At 39.9% G+C, this 19,568-nt stretch overlaps 1 protein-coding gene across 1 annotated transcript in view; it reads left to right on the plus strand.

Annotated features, from left to right (window-relative positions):
* LOC124474065 (CUB and sushi domain-containing protein 3-like) overlaps positions 1-19,568 on the plus strand; it is a 319,489-nt gene that overhangs the window by 230,281 nt on the left and 69,640 nt on the right. The window contains exons 45-46 of the mRNA XM_047029923.1: positions 4,003-4,191; positions 4,510-4,668. Of these exons, the coding sequence (XP_046885879.1) occupies positions 4,003-4,191; positions 4,510-4,668 (348 nt within the window). The remainder of the gene's footprint in view (positions 1-4,002; positions 4,192-4,509; positions 4,669-19,568) is intronic.

Below are 19,568 nucleotides of genomic sequence, written 5' to 3' on the forward strand. Positions count from 1 at the left end.
GAATCTGTGCGACTTTATGGCGCCGTCTATCGAGCTAAGCCTATGGGCTAAGAACACGGCGATAGGTGATATGACACGCGTTGACCGAGTGCCATGCCTGAATTAGCTTTGCTCATTTGTTTGCTAAATGTTTCTCCAGCTATACACTTACTTTTTCCACTTTTATTGCCCCCATCCCAACTTTTTTGAGACGTGTTGTGGCTCTGATTTTCCAAATTACCTTATATTTTCCTTAGAATGGTACATTTCCTAAGTTTAATCATGTTAAATGTTTTCAGTGATCTATCGTGAATGATATGAGTTTATGAGATTTGCAAATCATTGCATTTTGTTTTTATATATATTTTACACAGCGTCCCAACTCTTTTGGAACTGGGGTTGTACAACATGCTTTGCTTTTCCTCTCTGATTGATATCATACAGATATAATAGAGAGGAAAAGCAAGGCATGATGTACCTGTAATCATTTTGTGCTAATGCCAAAGCAATGATTACATTCTCTTCCATATACTGTACTATACTTTTTTGAACAATTAGTGGAAGGTTCATTCGAAAAAAGGCATACAGTAGGAAGGTTGGGGCTGGCTAGGATTAGCAACCAATCACAAAACCGCCTGAAATGACTAATTTTAGATGTGGGGCTGACTGTCCCCCACAATTCCTCCTTGTCAGGGTGTGAGGGCAGGAAGACCCAAATGCAAGGAGAGACTAGCAGATAGTGATATTACACCTGAAGCCTTGGTCACCAAGCGGTATCAACGTTTTGAAGCAATGGGTACCGATACAAACGTGTCGAGCATGGCTTAAAATGGGCAAGAAAACATGTGATCACCTGTCAAAGCTTCAGACATCACACCAGGGGCGTTGTTAGATCCTTTTTACTGGGGCACATGCCCCAGTATAAATCTTTGTCGGACTCGGCACACAAGTCAGAATTGAGGTAGACTAAGAAAACATTACAAAACTAAAGAAAGTTTCTAAATGATAGGCCTACCAATCATCTTATTTTGACAAAAACATTAAAACAATATTACATGAAGCTCAAAAAACAGTATTTGCACTCAAATGAATGTGGAAAAAAATGTGCACGCTCACATTAACTATTGATGTCCCTGCCAAAGCTGAACTGTCGTATAGTGGGTTAAGCAAGGGGAGTTTCTACAGCCAAGTAGTGCATTGTGCGCAGCAAGCTTGGAAGAAAAAAAAGGGATATAAATAGGGGCCTGTGCACCAGTAGAGCTTTATGTCTAACAATGCCCCTGTGTTACACAAGCAGCTGACAGTGTCATGCTACACTCTAATAGGATCCAAAACACTGAAAAGACTTCGGAAATCACTAATACACAAGCACACACATCTCTCTCTAGTTTACAAAATTTAGCCAGCCTTCATATATGGAGTTCATATATATCTCTTTCCCAGTTGCACAAGCATGTCCCAAAACTTTAGCCCCTGGTCTACGATATCAATACTAATTTATAACTTTTGTATATACTTCTTCTAAAGTGAGGTAAGAGGGAGGAATCGATCACACAATCTCTTAACCTGTAGGACAGCACTCTTACCACTAAGCCAAAGGACTCAACCTAGTTGAAAATGTGAATAATGTACGGAGCCCCTAAAGGGACATGGGAAGAAAAAGTAATTCCGGTGCGCACAAGAAACTTTCTGGTGCACACAAGAAACTTTATTGTTACCACGCTGAAGTATCTGGTGCAGTAGTGGCAGGGGTGGTGCGTCCCATTGGGCAAGTTTGGCAGTTGCCCAGGGCCTCGGCCACCAGGGGGGCCTCGTCGTATTTACAACTTATTTTTTTATAATTAAAATAAATAACTTCAAATTAAGCATGAAAACACAATTCTTTAAGTCTATTCTTTATAGCTAAATGTTATCTTAAATCCATCATGGAAAATATAATTCAGGTCATGACGTTTCTGCCAGGAGAATATGTCCTGGGGTGGAGTGTGTATGATTGCGAAAACATGAAACGATTTCAAAGTGCCAGTGAAAAAATAAATAAGAAAAGGGAGGAGAAGTTAAGGGGGAAATTACCTAAGCTAACGCAGTTTTTCCAATCAAAGAATGCGTCCGTGGAAGATGAAGACATTTCTCATAATATTTCAAGTGCTGCTGGGCCAAGTGTAGCTATTGCTAGAAGCAGCAGACAAACAGCCACAATAAGCCGCAGTTTGTACTCCGATTTTACAGTTTTCTTGTGCTGTGCGGCTCACATTTCTAAGCGGCTTATAGTCCGGTTTTAGACGCTGGCTTCGTCACCGTCTCAAGATCTCTCCGTGCAGCTAATTTAATGCTCAACACTTGAACGGGGGCTTACTTGAAAAAGGAATTATTTACTGTGTCGTCTCAGTTACACTATAAGGGCTTGGAAATACAGTGACTTGCTAAAGTAGGCAAATGGCTAGTGGAACATAACAATTCATAATAATATCTACTTACTAACCGAGAGTGAGGTCATGCCGGGAAATATCAAACTGAGGCTTGAATCGAAGCCGAGCTTTGATATTTCCCGGCATGACCAAACGGTCGAGGTTAGTGAGTTGTATGCCATTTTTAACTCTTTTCATTTTGTAAATGAAAATAAATGGTAGGCTAATTGTAGCTAGCTCTCAAGTCTTCTCATGGTGTGTTTCAGGTGTTGCCTAGCAACCACTTACTTTTGATAGAAAGCGGACAACACGGTTCTGCTAAAATGGCTTTAATTCCAACACAAATAACGACTAGGAAGTTAACAATTTCTTTGTCGCTGTTGATGTCTTTAGTATTTATTTAGGCTATGGTCTGGATAGTAAAACTCAGCTGACTCCTGATATGCTCATTTTAAAGATGACTTCAGAGGAGGGCTATAATAATCCGTATCAGTCTGCGGACCGGCAATGAGGTCAATACGCGGCTGGCATGACTACCCATTAGGGGATTAGCAAGCTAAGACATTTGAATAGTTATTGTACGATTCAGAGCGCTCGTAATGTCGTTGCCATATAATAATTTCAGTTAATCAAACAGCTGCAAGACCCATTGAAATGCTATAGGCTAGCAAGCAAAATAATGCTAGCATCGCTAACAACATTACTAATTCAACTTTGGTAGTGTAACCGAGCTCTTTGTAAATTCGTTTTTAGATATAATTGTATATGATCGTGTGGACAATAAGACACGGACGCGGTCTCTTTTCATAACTTGTATATTACCACTGCTCTTCTTGACTTCGCCATTCGAACAAACCTCACTGATTTCACGTAATGCTTTCAGCATCAAGCCTACGGCAAATCCCGAGGGACAAAACACCCATGTCCGTTGTCACATACTCTGGAGGGATCTGATTGACGTCAACGCAGCAAACCACAAGAAGCTGGAATGTCCGACTTTACGGAGCTGTTTTTAATTCCTCCACGACTGCAAGCGGTAACTCTCGCCGGCCGTGTCATGCAGCCACAGTTGATGTTGAAAGACTTATTCTCTGGTGCAGCTAAGTCAACTTAACATGTGAAATGGCAAAATGCTTATCCAAACAACGTCAATTGCACTCCGTTGGATTATTAAAAGGACAAAGCAAAATGTGAACTTTGATTGCCCGGTTCTCGAGATGATTGTTGGAAACTCGCTTCCATAAAATCCCATTCTAGATACACAGATAAATAAACAGAAATTCCTGTCATTATTAGAGACATTTTCAACACGTCAGCCTCCAGGACAAATATAATTCTAAAAACTGATAAACACGGGTAGTTTTTGCATAAAAATATGTCTGTGTCTTTTATTGTCAATAGAGGAAAGGTTACTTGATAGATAGATGACAGGGGAACAGGCACTAACACTGAATCACTGTTTATGGGAAATTCAGAATTTCTTTCTGCCTTAGTAATTTTTTCTATTTTCCTGTCCTTCCTTCCTCTCTCTCTTTTTTCCCCACACCTCTCCTGTCTCTCCCCTTATTTCCCTCCTCCTTCCATCATCTACCTACTACCACTTTTTTCTTTCCAGTACAATGCCCTGCTCATGAGGTGCGTTTTGAATCAACTGGTGTGATTCTGAGTCCGGGATACCCAGAAAGCTACCCCAATCTGCAGATGTGTTCCTGGCTCATTAATGTGGAGAAAGGTTACAACATCACCCTCCATTTTGGGCTCTTCCAGACAGAGAAGGAGTTTGACATCTTGGAGATATTTGATGGTACACAGTTATCTAAATATGCAGCACAATTAATCATGCCCCTCACAAAGCAATTCTGTTATTACATATTTATTAAGACTGTAAAAACATTTTGATCAATAATTATAAATACTATCACATTTCAGTTTAAGTGTGTGTATTACAAGCATTGTGTGTGTGTGTTTGAGTGTGTATATGTGTGTTAATTATTATAGACAGTATGTACTTGCCTGTATTTGTGTACTGTGCAACAGTCATTGTTGAATCTTGAGTTGGCATGCATGTGGTTGAAGTCAAGTTTATGTGTGTGTAAGTGTTAACTCTGTGTGTGTATCGCAGGGCCCAACATTTACAGCCAGAACCTGGCATCTCTCAGTGGTGATGTGGTCACACCATTCAGTCTGACCACCACTGGTCACCAGCTCCTGCTCCGATGGTCGTCTGACCATGGCACCAACCGTCGCGGCTTCCACCTAAGATATGTGGGTGAGTATCAAAGTATGTATCCGCTAATAATAATCTACTACTCATTGGCATGTCCTCCTGTCATAAAACTCTTTGGAAATTCTTATTTTTTGATGGAAGATTTGCTGGGATTTCCCCTTGAGTAGGATATAGATTATTTTTCCATACTGATCCTAATTTGTTGGATCAAGTTGTTGAGCACTATCTGTTTGAGTTGGACATCTAAAGTCTTGCTTTGGTGTACTAGAAATATCTAGTTTATCAGGACCAGCACATATCTTTTCAGCTTCTTATTCAGGTTTTTAATGTTATTCAGTGCATTGTAAGTGTTTGAATTTGATTAGAAAGCAATAACTTTTTGCATAACAAGGATACAAACATATTTTACATGTTAAAGCCAGTTGAAAACCGTGTTCGCCCATGGGCCAGACATGCATAGCTCAGTCAAGATTGATTCACCATTTATTCATATACATGAGAATAGGTTTGACATACAGTACCAGTCAAAGGTTTGGACACATTTTCCCATGTGTCCAAACTTTTGACTGGTACTGTACACACACACAAACACACACACACATAGATACACATACACACACACACATACATATACAGATACACGCACAGATATACATACACATTAAAAAAGTGCGATCAAGATGGCGCCGACGAAGGCAGCCGCTGTAGCTAGATGCGCTCTGTTTTGTCTTGTTTTGTCTGTTAATTCAGTGTTCTGCCATTGGTAACTTATATTTTATTTGTCAACTTATATTTTATTTTATTGTATCTTTTATTTTAATTGTATTCCACTTAGTATTTCTAGTTTATGTATCCTATAGTTAGACCACATATGCATTTTTTTTATTCCTATATGTTTATTGTATGCACATTCCTGCCAAAGCAAATTCCTTGTCTGTGCAAACCTTCATGGCGAATAATTCCCTTTCTGATTCTGATTCACACACACACATAAACACACGGATAGACATACAGTTACACACACAGATACACATAGAGATACACATGCACACACACACAAGCAAAACACAGGTTGGCAAAGTATCACCAGTACCAGTCAAAAGTTTGGACACATTTTCCCATTCCATGTGTCCAAACTTTTGACTGGTACTGTAGGCGGTTTAGATGTACATGGGCAGGCGCTCCCTGCCTTTGCTACAGCATGCATGCCAATGAGGCAGGGAGCAACAAGTGAAATCCCCAACGGGGAGCACAGATAGACAACATGGGGGAGAAGTGGAGGGTGGCAGCAGCGAACACTAAAGGCCGTTTTATGCTACTCCGTACTTCACGATTACGGACACATGGGAAGGGCCTACGCATGGTTGGAACGCCCTGAAACGCCCTCTCCGTCGTCTGCGGGGCTGTCGGAGACCTCTCCCGTGCACCGTTGAAATTCCTGTCGATCCGTCATGCCGTGCTGTACGAGACGGATACCCCTTGGCCGTGATTGGTCCGCTACGACATCATTTCCAAACGACATAATTTCCGACTTCGACAGAAAGGCGTTTTCTCTAAGGTCGTCTGTGATGAGAACTTCTTGGAGAGAAAGTTTATTGTGAGCTAGTTTATGCTCTACTCTAGCGAATTCAGAAACGTGAGTTTGTTGTCTGTGCACTGACTGCCACAGTTTAGTGACCTATGTAGTACATTGTAGTTTTGACAGTACATCGTTTGTATGGATCTTTTTGTTTCCAATTATATCAGCCTTTTTGTTTATCATTTTTCACATTGGATTATACACTTGGTGGTGGAGAAATGAATTCACAAAACCAGAGCCTTGTCTATATCGCAGGGGTGTCAAACTCATTTTCACCGAGGGCCACATCAGCATTATGGTTGCCGTCAAAGGTCCAGTTGTAACTACGATGTAACGTCAGTAACGATGTAAAAACATGGTGTTTTTGTTGTAGCTTTTGTGAACATAGGGCCTATTATGCTGCAATTGAAGTCCGCCTTTTAATTCTTGGACAATCTGCTGTTTTTCTTGGAGGATACATTTGCAAATTTTTCTCAGTGTTTGGTGACAAAATGCAAGCGTGCATAGCGCAAGAGCAAAACTTGTTTTGCCCTTCATTTGAACGCAGAATAGCTTTTTGAGCTTTATGTAAAATAAACATTGCCGTTATCCAATTGGTATAACCTTGTCTAATAAAGGTGATGTATTCATCATTTCTGGCTCCAAATTGTCGACAAGGGAAGCAGAAACATGCTAGCTTGGCTGAGTAGGCCTACTCTAACCAAGTTCGAGAGCGATACCAACTTGGGTTGAATGCCCGAGGTCGGACCTTGGCTGAAAATGCACATGGGGTACGTTCGCAGAACCGGCTGCATTGGAGTGCTGTCATTCAAACCATGCTCGCCTTCACCCAGTTAAACTTTGCGTTTAACACTGATGTGCATACACTGCTTTCTAGAGGCGGGATGTCGTCACTTTGCCGTAACACAATCGAAATGCATGGTGAGAGATGTCGTTTATGGTCAATTCACGCTGTAAAGTAGCGTAGACTTATTTCAATAGCCCATTAAGCTTCTGCGGGCCACATAAAATTACGTGGCGGGGTATATAAGATAAGCATATCATTTTGTTATAGAGTGCTACTATTTTCCCCACAAATAATACCTACCATGATAGAGATAAGTTTGCTCTTTCAGGTGGTTATATTGCATTAGACAGTCTTTAATATAATATTATGTGACTGCACCTGCTGCACTCATCGTCTGACTAGTGACAGCTGGTAAGAGTGTCACACGTGTGATGAGAGGTGGGAGATAAACAACGACGATTTCTAACTTACAAAGACGCAACAAAGCAACGTGTTTTCGACAAAAAAAAACGCTTGTCCACCTACTGTTCTGGCGGTGAAATGTTTTCAGCACCCCCAGCCTTCGGAGAACCATAAAGGCAACAGAAATGCTGATTAATCCGTCCTATCCGGCGGCCCGCCAATCCGTAACAGAGTCGGAGTACCATACTGCCACCTTTAGGTACTCGAAGGCACGTGTGCATGCATGTGTGCGACTTACAGTGCCGCTAATCAGAGCTAAACCTATGGGCTGAGAACACGGGAATGGGTGATATGACGTGCGCTGCCCGAGTGCCATGCCTGAACTAGCTTCACTCATTTCAGTCAAGACACTCATTGATTTCACCATTTATTCATCAACGTACATGAGAATAGGTTTGACTTTGGCGGATTGGATGTACATGGAGAAGCGCTTCTTGCCTTTGCTACAGCTTGCATAACAATGTGGCAGGGAGCAACAAGTGAAATCCCCCAAAACACCAGGGCTCCTGAGCCACAGGAGGACATCCCACTATTTACTAGTGGCAAAAAACAATATGTTTTCTGGATGCCCAAGTCATGTACGAAGCCACGAAGCCACCCAGCCACAGGATGCATGCGGACCACATTGGTCACCACAGGTCTCAGACCCACTCAGCTTGAGTGCTTGATCAGATTTAGCGCTATGCCGGCTAGAGTAGAGATAGTCACTGAGCGTTATCTAATGCAAACCTCTGTATTGGGGTCAGATGGCTGAGCGGTTAGGGAGTTGGGCTTTTAATCATAAGGTTGTTGGTTTGATTCCTGGCTGTGCAAAATGACAGTGTGTCCTTGGGCAAGGCACATACTTGCCTCGGGGAGAATGTCCCTGCACTTACTGTAAGTCGCTCTGGATAAGAGCTGTAGTCTTTCAGTGTTTTTTTTGGGAAGACCAGCGAAAAGTGCGTTACAGTAGTCCAGCCGGCTGGATATAAAAGCATGAATTAACTTCTCTGCATCATTTTGGTTTATGAATGGTCGTACCTTTGCTATATTCCTCAGGTGAAAGAAAGCAGTTTTGGTCACTTTATTAATGTGGGAGTTGAAATTCAAATCTGAGTCTAGGATTACACCGAGACTTGTCACTTCTGGTTTAAGCCAGGGGGTTAAACTTCCTAGATTCTTAGTAAGCATCTCTCTTTTGGATTTGGGGCCACATAGTAGGACTTCAGTTTTGTCTTCATTTAATTTAAGAAAGTTATCATTCATCCATTTGTTTATTGCCAACAGGCAGCTGGTAATGGAATTGATGGCCGTTGCATCGTTGGGTTCAGTGGATATATATAGTTGTGTGTTGTCCGCATAGCTATGGAAATTCATGTTAGGTTCTCTGATTATGTCACCGAGTGGTAACATATAAAGAGAAAAAAGTAATGGACCTAGGCAGCTTCGTTGAGCAACCCCGTAGCAGTTCTCATGTTTCTTAGACCTATGGTCTCCTAAACTAACATAAAACTTCCTTCCTGTGATATATGATTTCATCCAGTTCAATACACTATCCGTGAACCCAATAAGCTTTTCCAGTCTATTGATTAGGATGTTGTGATCAATGGTATCAAATGCTGCACGGAGATCTAAAAAGATAAGGATAGAGACTGGTCTGTAATTTGCAATGGATTGGATTGTTATCCAATTTGGGTTTCTTTAATAGGGGCTTTACAACAGCTGTTTTGAAGGCATCTGGGAAGACGCCAGTTCTAAGGGATGTGTTTATAATCTCTAGCACCGGACCTGAGACACTATCAAACACTCGCCTAAAGAATGTTGTGGGTATAGGATCAATATCTGAGGTTGTGGAGTTAGATTCACTGAAAATTGTTCACTAAGTGTGATACAGGTAAATGTGCTCATGGTTATGTTGCAGAATCTACTGATGTCAGTTTCGACCCCACTATTACTAGTACTAGCTCTGATCAAAGTTATTTTGTTCTTGAAGAACAAAGCAAGCTCTTCACATTTAACTGCTGAGGATGGCGGGGGGGCTGGGACAGTGTTTAGCAGCTGGGGGGTATTCCAGGTAGCGGGTTTAACAAACTCTGAGATTAACCCTGAACTCTGAGTTGAGTTAGTCTAACATGGGAAACTCCGAAAATTCGGTTCCAGAAAAGCTGATATTAATTTGTTAACTCAACTCGGAGTACGTCAACTCAGAGTTAAGCGCGGGCATGAGAACTATTAAAAGCCAACATCAATGGAGCTCCGATACTAGGATCCACCATGGCACACGGCGACAAAAAACGTTGCATACTCCACCAAACTTCAGATACAAGTTTTATTTCGTGTTTATGGTCGAGCACATATTCCAGGAAAAAAGCAACACAGCTGTAGCAGCGTATACAAGTGGCGTGGGAGACAATTGCTGCCGAGTCAATACATACATTTGAAGGCAATAGCCAGTCCATTTATTGAACATTTAACCCCACTGTCTGTTAATATTACAGGAGAAAAAGTGTTCAATGTTTTATTAAATGTAAAAACATACTACGAACAGGTAACGCATATTTTGCTATAGCCTATGCTTGTGATTGTAGCCTCGACGTCACCTTAGTTTTAATCATATTCGACATAATACTAAGTAAACATCAATTGGTGCCTATTTCAATTTGTAGTAGCAGTTTCCCCCAACAGAATGCTTTTCTTGAAAAGATGATGATGATGATGATGATGATTAAGATGACAAAGAGACATTGACTGCTGCCGCAGAAATGGATGCAGAGAATTATGAATGGTAGCTACTGGTAGTTCTCTCCCCATCTACTTTTATTTACAGGCTTGTGCGGAATTGTCAGTTACACTGACATTGTGAAAATAATTAATATTAAAAAAACGATTTGCACATTCTGATCCTGTTGAACAGAGCATGGATGCTGTATACAGTGAGATTTTCATTTAATGGCAAGTGCATTTTGCATGTGGAACTGTGAAATGTAGCTAATGTCATCTCATGTATACCCAGTTACAAGTAAATGAGTTGTACAAATTGCACCTCGTGAAGAAAGTGCCAAAAACTGACCAAGAGATGGTGTAGGCCTACTTAAGGTAGAAGAAGAAAGGCTAATCTCCAAAAAGATTTACTGGAACACCATTTACGGGAGGATGCATGGTCACAGGTGATGTTAATTGTAGGAACAATAACCTACATTAATATTAATTGTTGAATTTGCTGAATTTCTATTTTGACCAAGAGATGTTGTACATAGGGCAGAAGAATAAAGGCTGATCTTGTAAGGCTATCCACCTGCCCCCACCTCTCTTATGGTAAAATATGGACTTACTGGATGGAGTCTCAACTGGATGGCTCTCACATCTTTGTAACTTACTTGCTAGACATGTTGATAAGTAAGGGTCAAGATTCTGGTGTGATTGTAGTTGTTCTTGGGTATAAACGGAATTGTGAAGCATTGTTCTGTGGATCTCCTGAGACCTTCTCCTCAGCTCTGGCTTGTCCTAGGCCTACTCCTTCTTCCTCACCTCATAAGAGTTAACTTCATTGATTGCATTCATTTGCAATATGATGAAATTATTATATTATTTAACCTTAATTTGACCATTTTTGCTCTGATTTAACCCAAAGAGTCAAATAACTGTAATTCCATTGGTATTGGCATTATTTGGTTAATGTTAATACACTGTTCAGTTTCCCATCTTTCTTCAAACCATAGGGGAATTAGTTTCGATTGTTTGGCCAATATATTGACCCCCAACAATGTTAAAATAGATTTGCTGAAACAACAGTTACAGGACGGTAGCCTACATCATGTAAATTGTAGGAATCATTTGAATCATGTAAATTGTAAGAACAATAGCCGATAGAAATAGGCTACTCATTGTTAGATTTCTATTTGTAGGCAATAAAGAAGACCAAATACAATTTCAATTATTTGTATTTAATTCAGTGCCAAAAGGCATTTGGTCAATTCTGAGTGCAAATCCACGGCGAGTAACACTATTGATGAAGACCCAAGGGCTGAGGATGTTGCTAAAATAAATAACAGATTGTGACAGGAAACGGTGACGTTAACTTAGGTATTCATCAGGGAATTAAAGTACATCAAACCGCAGTCTTAAAATCGTCTCCCGGCGTATAACTAAGCGAATTAAATTTTGTTCGAGATCGCTCGGCTGAACCAGGAAATGATATGCCGTGTCTGCCAACGCTATCAGGCTAAGAAAGTGGGAGGGGATCGGTAAAAACCAGAGTTAGGCATGGAAAACCTGCTAGCGAGCAGGTTAGTTTCAAGGAGTAAGTTACCATGGAAACTTACCAAAAATGTTTCTTTTAGTTTCATTAAAATTTTTATTTCTCAGCCATGGGGAGGTTCTGCTTGTGGACTTCTTTTTGGTTTTCAGTGGTGCAACAGAGTCTAACACAGATAATAGTGCATCATTGAGGTTCTCTACCATTTCATTCAGAGAGCAATCATGATTAGTTGGTTCATATAGAGCAAATTGTTCAGAAAATGTCATCATAGCCGTATCGTCTAAATATCTTCTTTGGACTAAGAATTTTTTTGTGGTTTTTGTTAGGATGATTTCCAGATTAAAAAGTATACAATGATGGTCTGAGAGGGGTAGATCAGTTATTGAGATATTATTGATATTTAGTCCAGTTGTTATCACTAGATCTAGTGTGTTTCCGTGCCGGTGTGTTGGGTCTGTTATGTGTTGAGTTAGATTGAGACTGTATAGGAGATTTAAGAGCTCAATAGTTCTTGGGTCGGCTTTTTTATTTACTTGGATATTTAAGTCTCCGTTTAAAACTACTTTGTCATATCTAGTGACACATAGTTATAATAGTTCAGAGAATTCTTGTATGAATATTGGCGAGTGCTTGGGTGGCCGATATATAATGACAAAAAGTATTGATTCGGTTTTGAGCTCTATAGCAAGATATTCATATGAGGTGAATTCACCTAGCTCAGTGATTTTGAACAATAGTTCAGAGGAGAAAATAGCTGCGATTCCTCGACCTTCTTTTGATTTCCTAGAAACTTGGTGGAAGCTGTAATCTGGCGGACACGCTTCTATCAAAGTCGCTGTTGCCGTGTCGTTGTTTAGCCAGGTTTCTGTTAAACAGATGCAGTCTAATTTGTTTTCTTTGACCAGATCATTAACTAGAAATGTTTTGTTATTTAGTGATCTAACATTTAGAAGGGCCAGTTTCATCTGTGGGGTATTAACAGATAAAACAGGGGTTTATAAATATGTTGGAAGAATATGGATAGTTCTGTGACTTCTAACACTAGTTTCAGGTTTGTAACCATGCATTTTACCATGCCATTTTCTGTTTGTGATGATGACCGGTATGTCTAATGAAATAGCATGGTGGCTGTCCTAGCGTAGCTTTTCATTGGGAAAGTCTATGTCACTGAGCTGTTCCATCACGAGGGAATTCATCTGGGGGGTGCAGATCTGTGCAAGGCCCATGTCCTTGCAGGAGGCTGTTTGAATGTTCTGTTCTGTTCCATGGGAGGTTGTTTGGGATGTCAGTCAGCTTAGACACAACAGGGATAGGGGGAGCAACTTGATTTGTGGTCAGGAGCACGTGACTGATGTTTGCTGTTAGTAGTTGAGATCCTCTACGGTTTGGGTGGAGTCCGTCAGCTTGAAAACGGTCTGCACAGTTCCAGAACACATTGAAATTATCGTTAAATCTCAGTTTGTGTGCCAGACAGACAGATGCCAACCATGTGTTGAAAGATAGTAGTCGACTGAAGGCTTCTTTTCCTCTTCGAAAGCATGCAATTGGTCCACTGATGAATACATCTTGATATCTGTTAAGTGTGTTCAGTAGCTGGGTGAAATGTTTTTTAAGTATCTCAGTGCCAGTTTTCCTGTGTAGGATATCAAACGAGCCAGTGTGGATGATAATCTTAGGGTTGTTTGGTTTATTGTTGAGGATTGTTAGTACCTCCGACGACAGTTCCTCGACAGATGTGTTGCTAAGACAAATATTTTCTGTCTTTGCCAGTTTAACATGTGCTGTCATGGCATCTCCAATCAAGATAGTGGCAATATGTGGTGTTGTGTTTGCATTTCTTACGTTTGCCTTATTTGTAGCTGCGGAGCCAGTTCTTATCTTATTTGGGTTAGCAATGATAGGTCCTTGTGCTAGACCAAGGTCAGCCACTGTGTCAGTGCTAGTAATAGATTCTATAGTGCTAGCAGCGTTAGCTCCTCTAAGAGCTGATGGGCTGTGGATAGTCTTAGCATACCTTGGATCTTTATAATCCTGTGATATTGTTGTCTGATTAGGCCTGATAGGGGGTCGAGCAGTGCCCCGAGAGGGGCTTGGAGTCAAATGGGGGACTCCCGGTCGTAACAGACAATGATATGTTGGATTTGCATGTGTGTAGTAGCTACCATCATGGTGTGTCAGCAATCCGGGCTCTTCATGTTGGTTAGCTGCGTGGCTAGCACTCCTGTGCCTCTTCGCCTTGGATTCCACACACAAGGGAGAGAAAGTTCCCAGTGGTTCAAATCTGTTTCTGAGTGGGACAGGAGGAGAGGTGATGCGGGAAGAGTTTCTGCCTCGCTTTTTTGGCTTTTTATCCTTGGCGCCAAAGGGCAAGAAAGCCAAATTACAGGTGTTGGCCATCTGAAGGGCATACGACTGCAAGGGGGGACCCGCTATAAGACTTTGGGCCATGAAATGTTAGGTCTCTATTCAGGGAAGCACTTTTAAACAGTTTTATTTTGCTTGCAATGTTTTAGTTTGGCAGCTCAGTGATTTACTTACAAGATTTATATTTCTATATACAGTTAAATTGTGCTTCAAATAAACCCAATATTTACCTACACCTTATTCTTGTTTAAGATCATTTACATAATATATATGAAGCGTGATAAAAAGGTGACCTTTAAATTGTGGCAACGCAAGGAAAAATTTGGGTGCACCTAAATTTTGTGCTGGTGCACCTAAATACAAAAGTTAGGCGCACCAGTGCAACCAAGGGAAAAAGTTAGTCTGGAGCCCTGCTTGACACACACGCAAGCTTGGCAAGACGCACATACAAGGCTTTCTGGAAAGGGTGGGCTGACCAAGCCCCCACTCTCACTCCTTGGCTTTTAGCAAAAGCCATTGTGGATCTTGGTGTAATTGCATTTCCGATTTTGTATGCAATGGTAAAAGGATTCTGGCATTCACCAATGTTTAGTTATTTGGGATTTGTTCTTAGGTAAAAACTGCATTTACGCACACTCAAGAGCACTCTCACACAATTGACAGCTGATATGTTTGTGCAAAATAAGTTGGCCTAGTTATACCGTTTTCGTCCGTTCTAATTTAAAATTGAATATTTGTCTTGTTTATAATTTTGCAACTAATTATTTTACACATAATTATATGTTTGTTTGTTTTAATAAATACACACTACGCTTACACTTCAGTTCATTTGTAAAGCACTTTGAATTACCATTTTGTATGAATAAGGCCTATATAAATAAACTAGCCTTACTTTTCTACTATTCACATAAATTATGTTAACGGCAACAGATTTGGAGAGATTGCTAACTTGGATGTCATCTTTACATACTGTATACGTTGTCAGCTAGATAATCATACTATAGCGTCAGCGCCCTTGGGTACCCAACGTGCAGTGCAGCATCAAAAAAGGGAAAGAGTTGTGGAAAATAGTTATTGTGTTTGTTCAGTTAAATGTGTGTAATGTTAGTTAAGATAATCCTGTTGGTCACTCTGATTGTGCATGTTGTGTAGTTTAATGGCATGAGAGAGACAAACAATGTTTGGGTATTATGAATCTGGCTGCCCTGACCAAGCCCCCACCCCTCACTCCAGAGGCAGTTGGTAACAGAGAGGTGCGAGTTAAACATAGTCATGCATTAAGAGTGGAGTAAAAAGGCTAAATGTGGAAATGGATGTTGAAACTATGTGCTCGAGTACTGCAGTCAGATTTGGCGAGATTGCTAGCGTGGATGTTATAGTAATAGTTCGGTTAGAAAAGCGGTGCGGGGGATTTGAATTGTTGTGTTCATTCAGTTAAATGTGTGTAATGTTATTGTATATTAGTTAAAATAATGCTGTTGGTCACCCTGATTGTGCTTGTTGTGTAGTTTAGTTTCGGACCAGAGAGTCTAACCATGGACTTGTTTTTCGAGTCCGCTGTACTCACACCAGTTACACTCGCAAGCAGCTGAACATGCTCTCTGTCCTAGCCCAGTATATTGATATAGTTTCAGGACCTAACGCTAGATCAACTCAGGAAGAGTTACCATATCCACGGTTTTCGTGCCAAATCAGGGACATTTAAAAAACAGTGTTGCAGGTGAAAATATATCGATAGCGGGTGGCAGGTTTTTGGGCTACTTCTAAACCTCATGGGGCCGCCACATTTGTGCCTTGGGGTGACCTGCACTGGGAGAGAGGGAAATAGCACGGATGGGGAAAGTGTGTGGGCAGATCGAGCAGTAGTTAATAACCTACACACACTTCCTTTAGTGATGTGTCTCCTCACTTTCATAAAGTAATTGTTGCTCCGTGTCTCTGTTCGGTGGTGATAGGAAGCAGCATGATTAACCCTGTAAGACCCAACCCTATAATCCTCTTTAACTATCCCAAAAACACATTCGCAAATAAGATTTTTTGGAATGACAACATTTACATAACCAATGGGTCCTATTGTCTTGCCTTGCAATACTATTGGATACATTTGGTCTTTCAAAAAAAGAAATTACCAATTAAAGAGCTAAAGGTGACGTTAAGTTTACAACAACCCTTACAAAAAAGAAGTATACTTCAAGTTTATTTTGTAAGTATACTTAGTATAAAAAGTATACTATTATCATATTACTTAAAGTATACTAGCATTGTACTTGTTTATATACTATTTTTGTACTAAGTAAACTGAATTGGCCCACTTTTTAGGTCATTTAGTACACTTTAAAGTACACTTATAGTACACACTATAGTACACACATAGTAACCACTCCTGGAGAGAAACATAACGCCCCTCTACCATACGTCGTCTTGTGATGCCACAGTATATACACTGCTTTCTAGAGGCTGGATGTCGTCACTTTGCCGTAACATAATCAAAATGCATTGTGAGAGATGCATTTTGTATACTAGCAATGTACTTAGTAAAAAAATACTATTTAAATAAGTAAACTGAATTGGCCCACTTTTTAGGTCATTTAGTACACTTTAAAGTACATTTATGGTGTATTTGAAATTTACTTCTGAATACTGTAAAGTAACCTGTGTAGTGCACTTTCAGTTCATGAAGTATACTTCCTAAAGAGCGTCAAATTATACTTTGCAATATTTTCAAATACACTTTCAATTAATGTAAATACCTCAAGAAGTAAACTTAATAAACACAATTTTACTATGACTTACTAGTAAATTTAAATGTTTAGGAGCCCCTCTAACGCCTTAGATTTTATCACGCAACAAAACATTACATTCTAAGCAGACACTTAAAAAAAACGAAATTCATGAAGTTGCATTTGTATTTTGAACAAACGGCAAACTTAGCACATTTTAACACTATTTACCGCCTTGCATCATGGGAATTGACCAGCCAATAAGCCACTCTATCTTCATTTTTTCATGTCGTTATTTCGTTCTTCAGTCAGTTTGACGATATAATCTTCAAATTCTCAAGTAGCTTTTTCGTTTTTTTCCATTACTACTCCAATTGATAATGATTAGTATAAGAGTATAGGGCTTCAGAATGTTTTGGCAGTAATTAAGGTTACAGCTTCAGTACCAAAAAAAGATTCAATGTGCAATGCATAATAGATTTTCATAAACATGAATAATTAGAATGAGATGGATCAAAAAAATGTAAACTGTAATGTACTTTAAAATTATTTGGACTGTTTTTGCTGTATAATAATAGAAAACGTACATCCTACTCCAGAAGAAATGTATACCATTTTCTGTTTCTAAGTATACTTCTTAAAAGTATATTAAAAGTGAACTATTGTCAAAACATACTTAAAAGTATATTCAAAGTGAACTATTTTCTAAGTATACTTCTTAAAAGTATATCAAAAGTGAACTATTTTCTAAGCATACTTCTTAAAAGTATATCAAAAGTGAACTAAAAGTGTACTATCCTTTTTAGTATTAGTTTTTCATATTTTAGTATACTTATAGTATACTTTAGTAGACTTCTTTTTTGTAAGGGAAGGGGTCTTACAGGGATAAATAATTTGTTGTTATGAAACGTGAGAGTCGCAGAAAACAAGGAAAATATTAATCCACAAATCATTTTTACGTTTTAACTATGGAGGCATCTATTGGAGAAATTCCTCCGTTGTACACCCAACAAATATTGGGCAAGTTTACAGGCATTTGGGGCTGGTTTTGAGGACTCGTTGGGCTGGACATTTTTGCCGGACTTGCCAACCCTGAACTCAGGTGTGATGTAATTCACAGTCCTTAGTCAACGCTATTAAAGAATATATATTTGCATGATGGGCCTGACCAGAGCACAGGTGGCCTTACAGAACACGCTTCAAAGTTGTCACTTTCAAAAGGGTGGAATTTTGAACCCATCAGGCCAAGATGTCTGAAAGTTGGTATGCATGCCTTATTGCTCATTGGGAACAAAAAAGTCTCAAGAACCCATAATATCGGCAGCATGGATATTTCTCTACAGTGACAATTTGTGAAGAATTAAAAAAAATACTGAAATCAGCCATTACTCCAATTGTCTTGAAATGTTGTGTACATGTATGTCAGTATCATGTCAATTTAGCAAAAGTTTGCAATGTTGAGGAGGAACCCGCCATCGCTGCCTGCTGATATATTTATTATTATTTTATTTAATCTTCCTTTAAATAACAATTCCAAAACACTGAACATGCACAGGGCAGCCATTTTAGTTGTTATAGCCTACTAGTTTGTATCATAGACCTTGTGCCAAACTGAGCGACGTTTACAGCGCCTGTCAGCTCTGTCAATGGACGGAGCGGGGGTTGGCTTTTGGGGCTTGACATTTATGCATTTGAGCAGACGCTTCATCCAAAGCGTCTTCCAAGAGAGAGTTTGAGCCCCAAATGTTTTCTCAAAAGCCACAAATCTGTTAGATTTAGGTTGTCATTTTCAGCAAATAGAACAATATGTTCAGCAAATGCTTAGATTACATTAAGCTCCAAAAATTATTTCACGGTCAAATTAACGTTTATTTTATTTGCTAGTGGTCTACACGGGCACCTCTAAATCCAGCCTTTGACCCTTCATCTCTTACTAGTTTGACTAGTGGCCAGAGTTTGTTGCATTCCTCCTTCATGTTCGAAGACAAGTCCTCCAAAATCTTGAAGTTGTTCCGTCGTAGGTAACCAGATGACTTAGCATCTTTCCATATTTTGTCTCTGATGCTGCGCAAGGTAAACTGAATGATAATGCCACGAGAACAAACTGCAACAGATTGGGTCAGAGTCTGTGTACAATGTCAACAGCTTTAGAAAGAAACAATGAAGAATCCGGTGAAACATTCTCAAAGATGTGGATGACAACTTGTTTAACATTCTCAATGTTGGATTCGGGAACACCTGCAACTCGTAAGTTCCATCTCCATTTATATTCATCCAGTTCCAGACATGACTGGCGAAGAGCTTCATTTTCTTTCGTAACAGTGGCAACCACTGTTTCCAGCGAAGGAACTCTTTTGGTAACATCTTCGATTTTCGTGCCGAAGAACTCCATGGATGAGGAGAGGGAGCAAATAGAAACAGTATTTTCTTCAACCGACAGTTCCATAGACTGAAGTCTTGCGAGGGATTCCTCTTGGAAGTTGCCTATTTTCTCTACAGCAGCCAAGATAACAGAATTTGGTGCATCATTATCTGGTACATGTGGTTTCTTGGCCAGTGGATGTGTGTCAGTAGTTTCACGTAGAGGAACCAGGTCTGCAGGAGAATCTGAGCTGAAAGATTTTACGTAGTTATGTGTTCACATCGCATCTGACTGAGAAGAGTGGTTTCTGTCGGAGTTGTCATCGTCGATATCGAGAAGTTTCTGTCTGACTTTTTAGCAGAACGTTTCCCCACAACTCATCTTATGACTGAACAGATTTGTACGCCATTATATTATATCAGTAGTAGTATACCTTATGGCAA

The sequence above is a fragment of the Hypomesus transpacificus genome, chromosome 2 (genome assembly GCF_021917145.1).
Source record: "Hypomesus transpacificus isolate Combined female chromosome 2, fHypTra1, whole genome shotgun sequence".
Taxonomy (NCBI): domain Eukaryota; kingdom Metazoa; phylum Chordata; class Actinopteri; order Osmeriformes; family Osmeridae; genus Hypomesus; species Hypomesus transpacificus.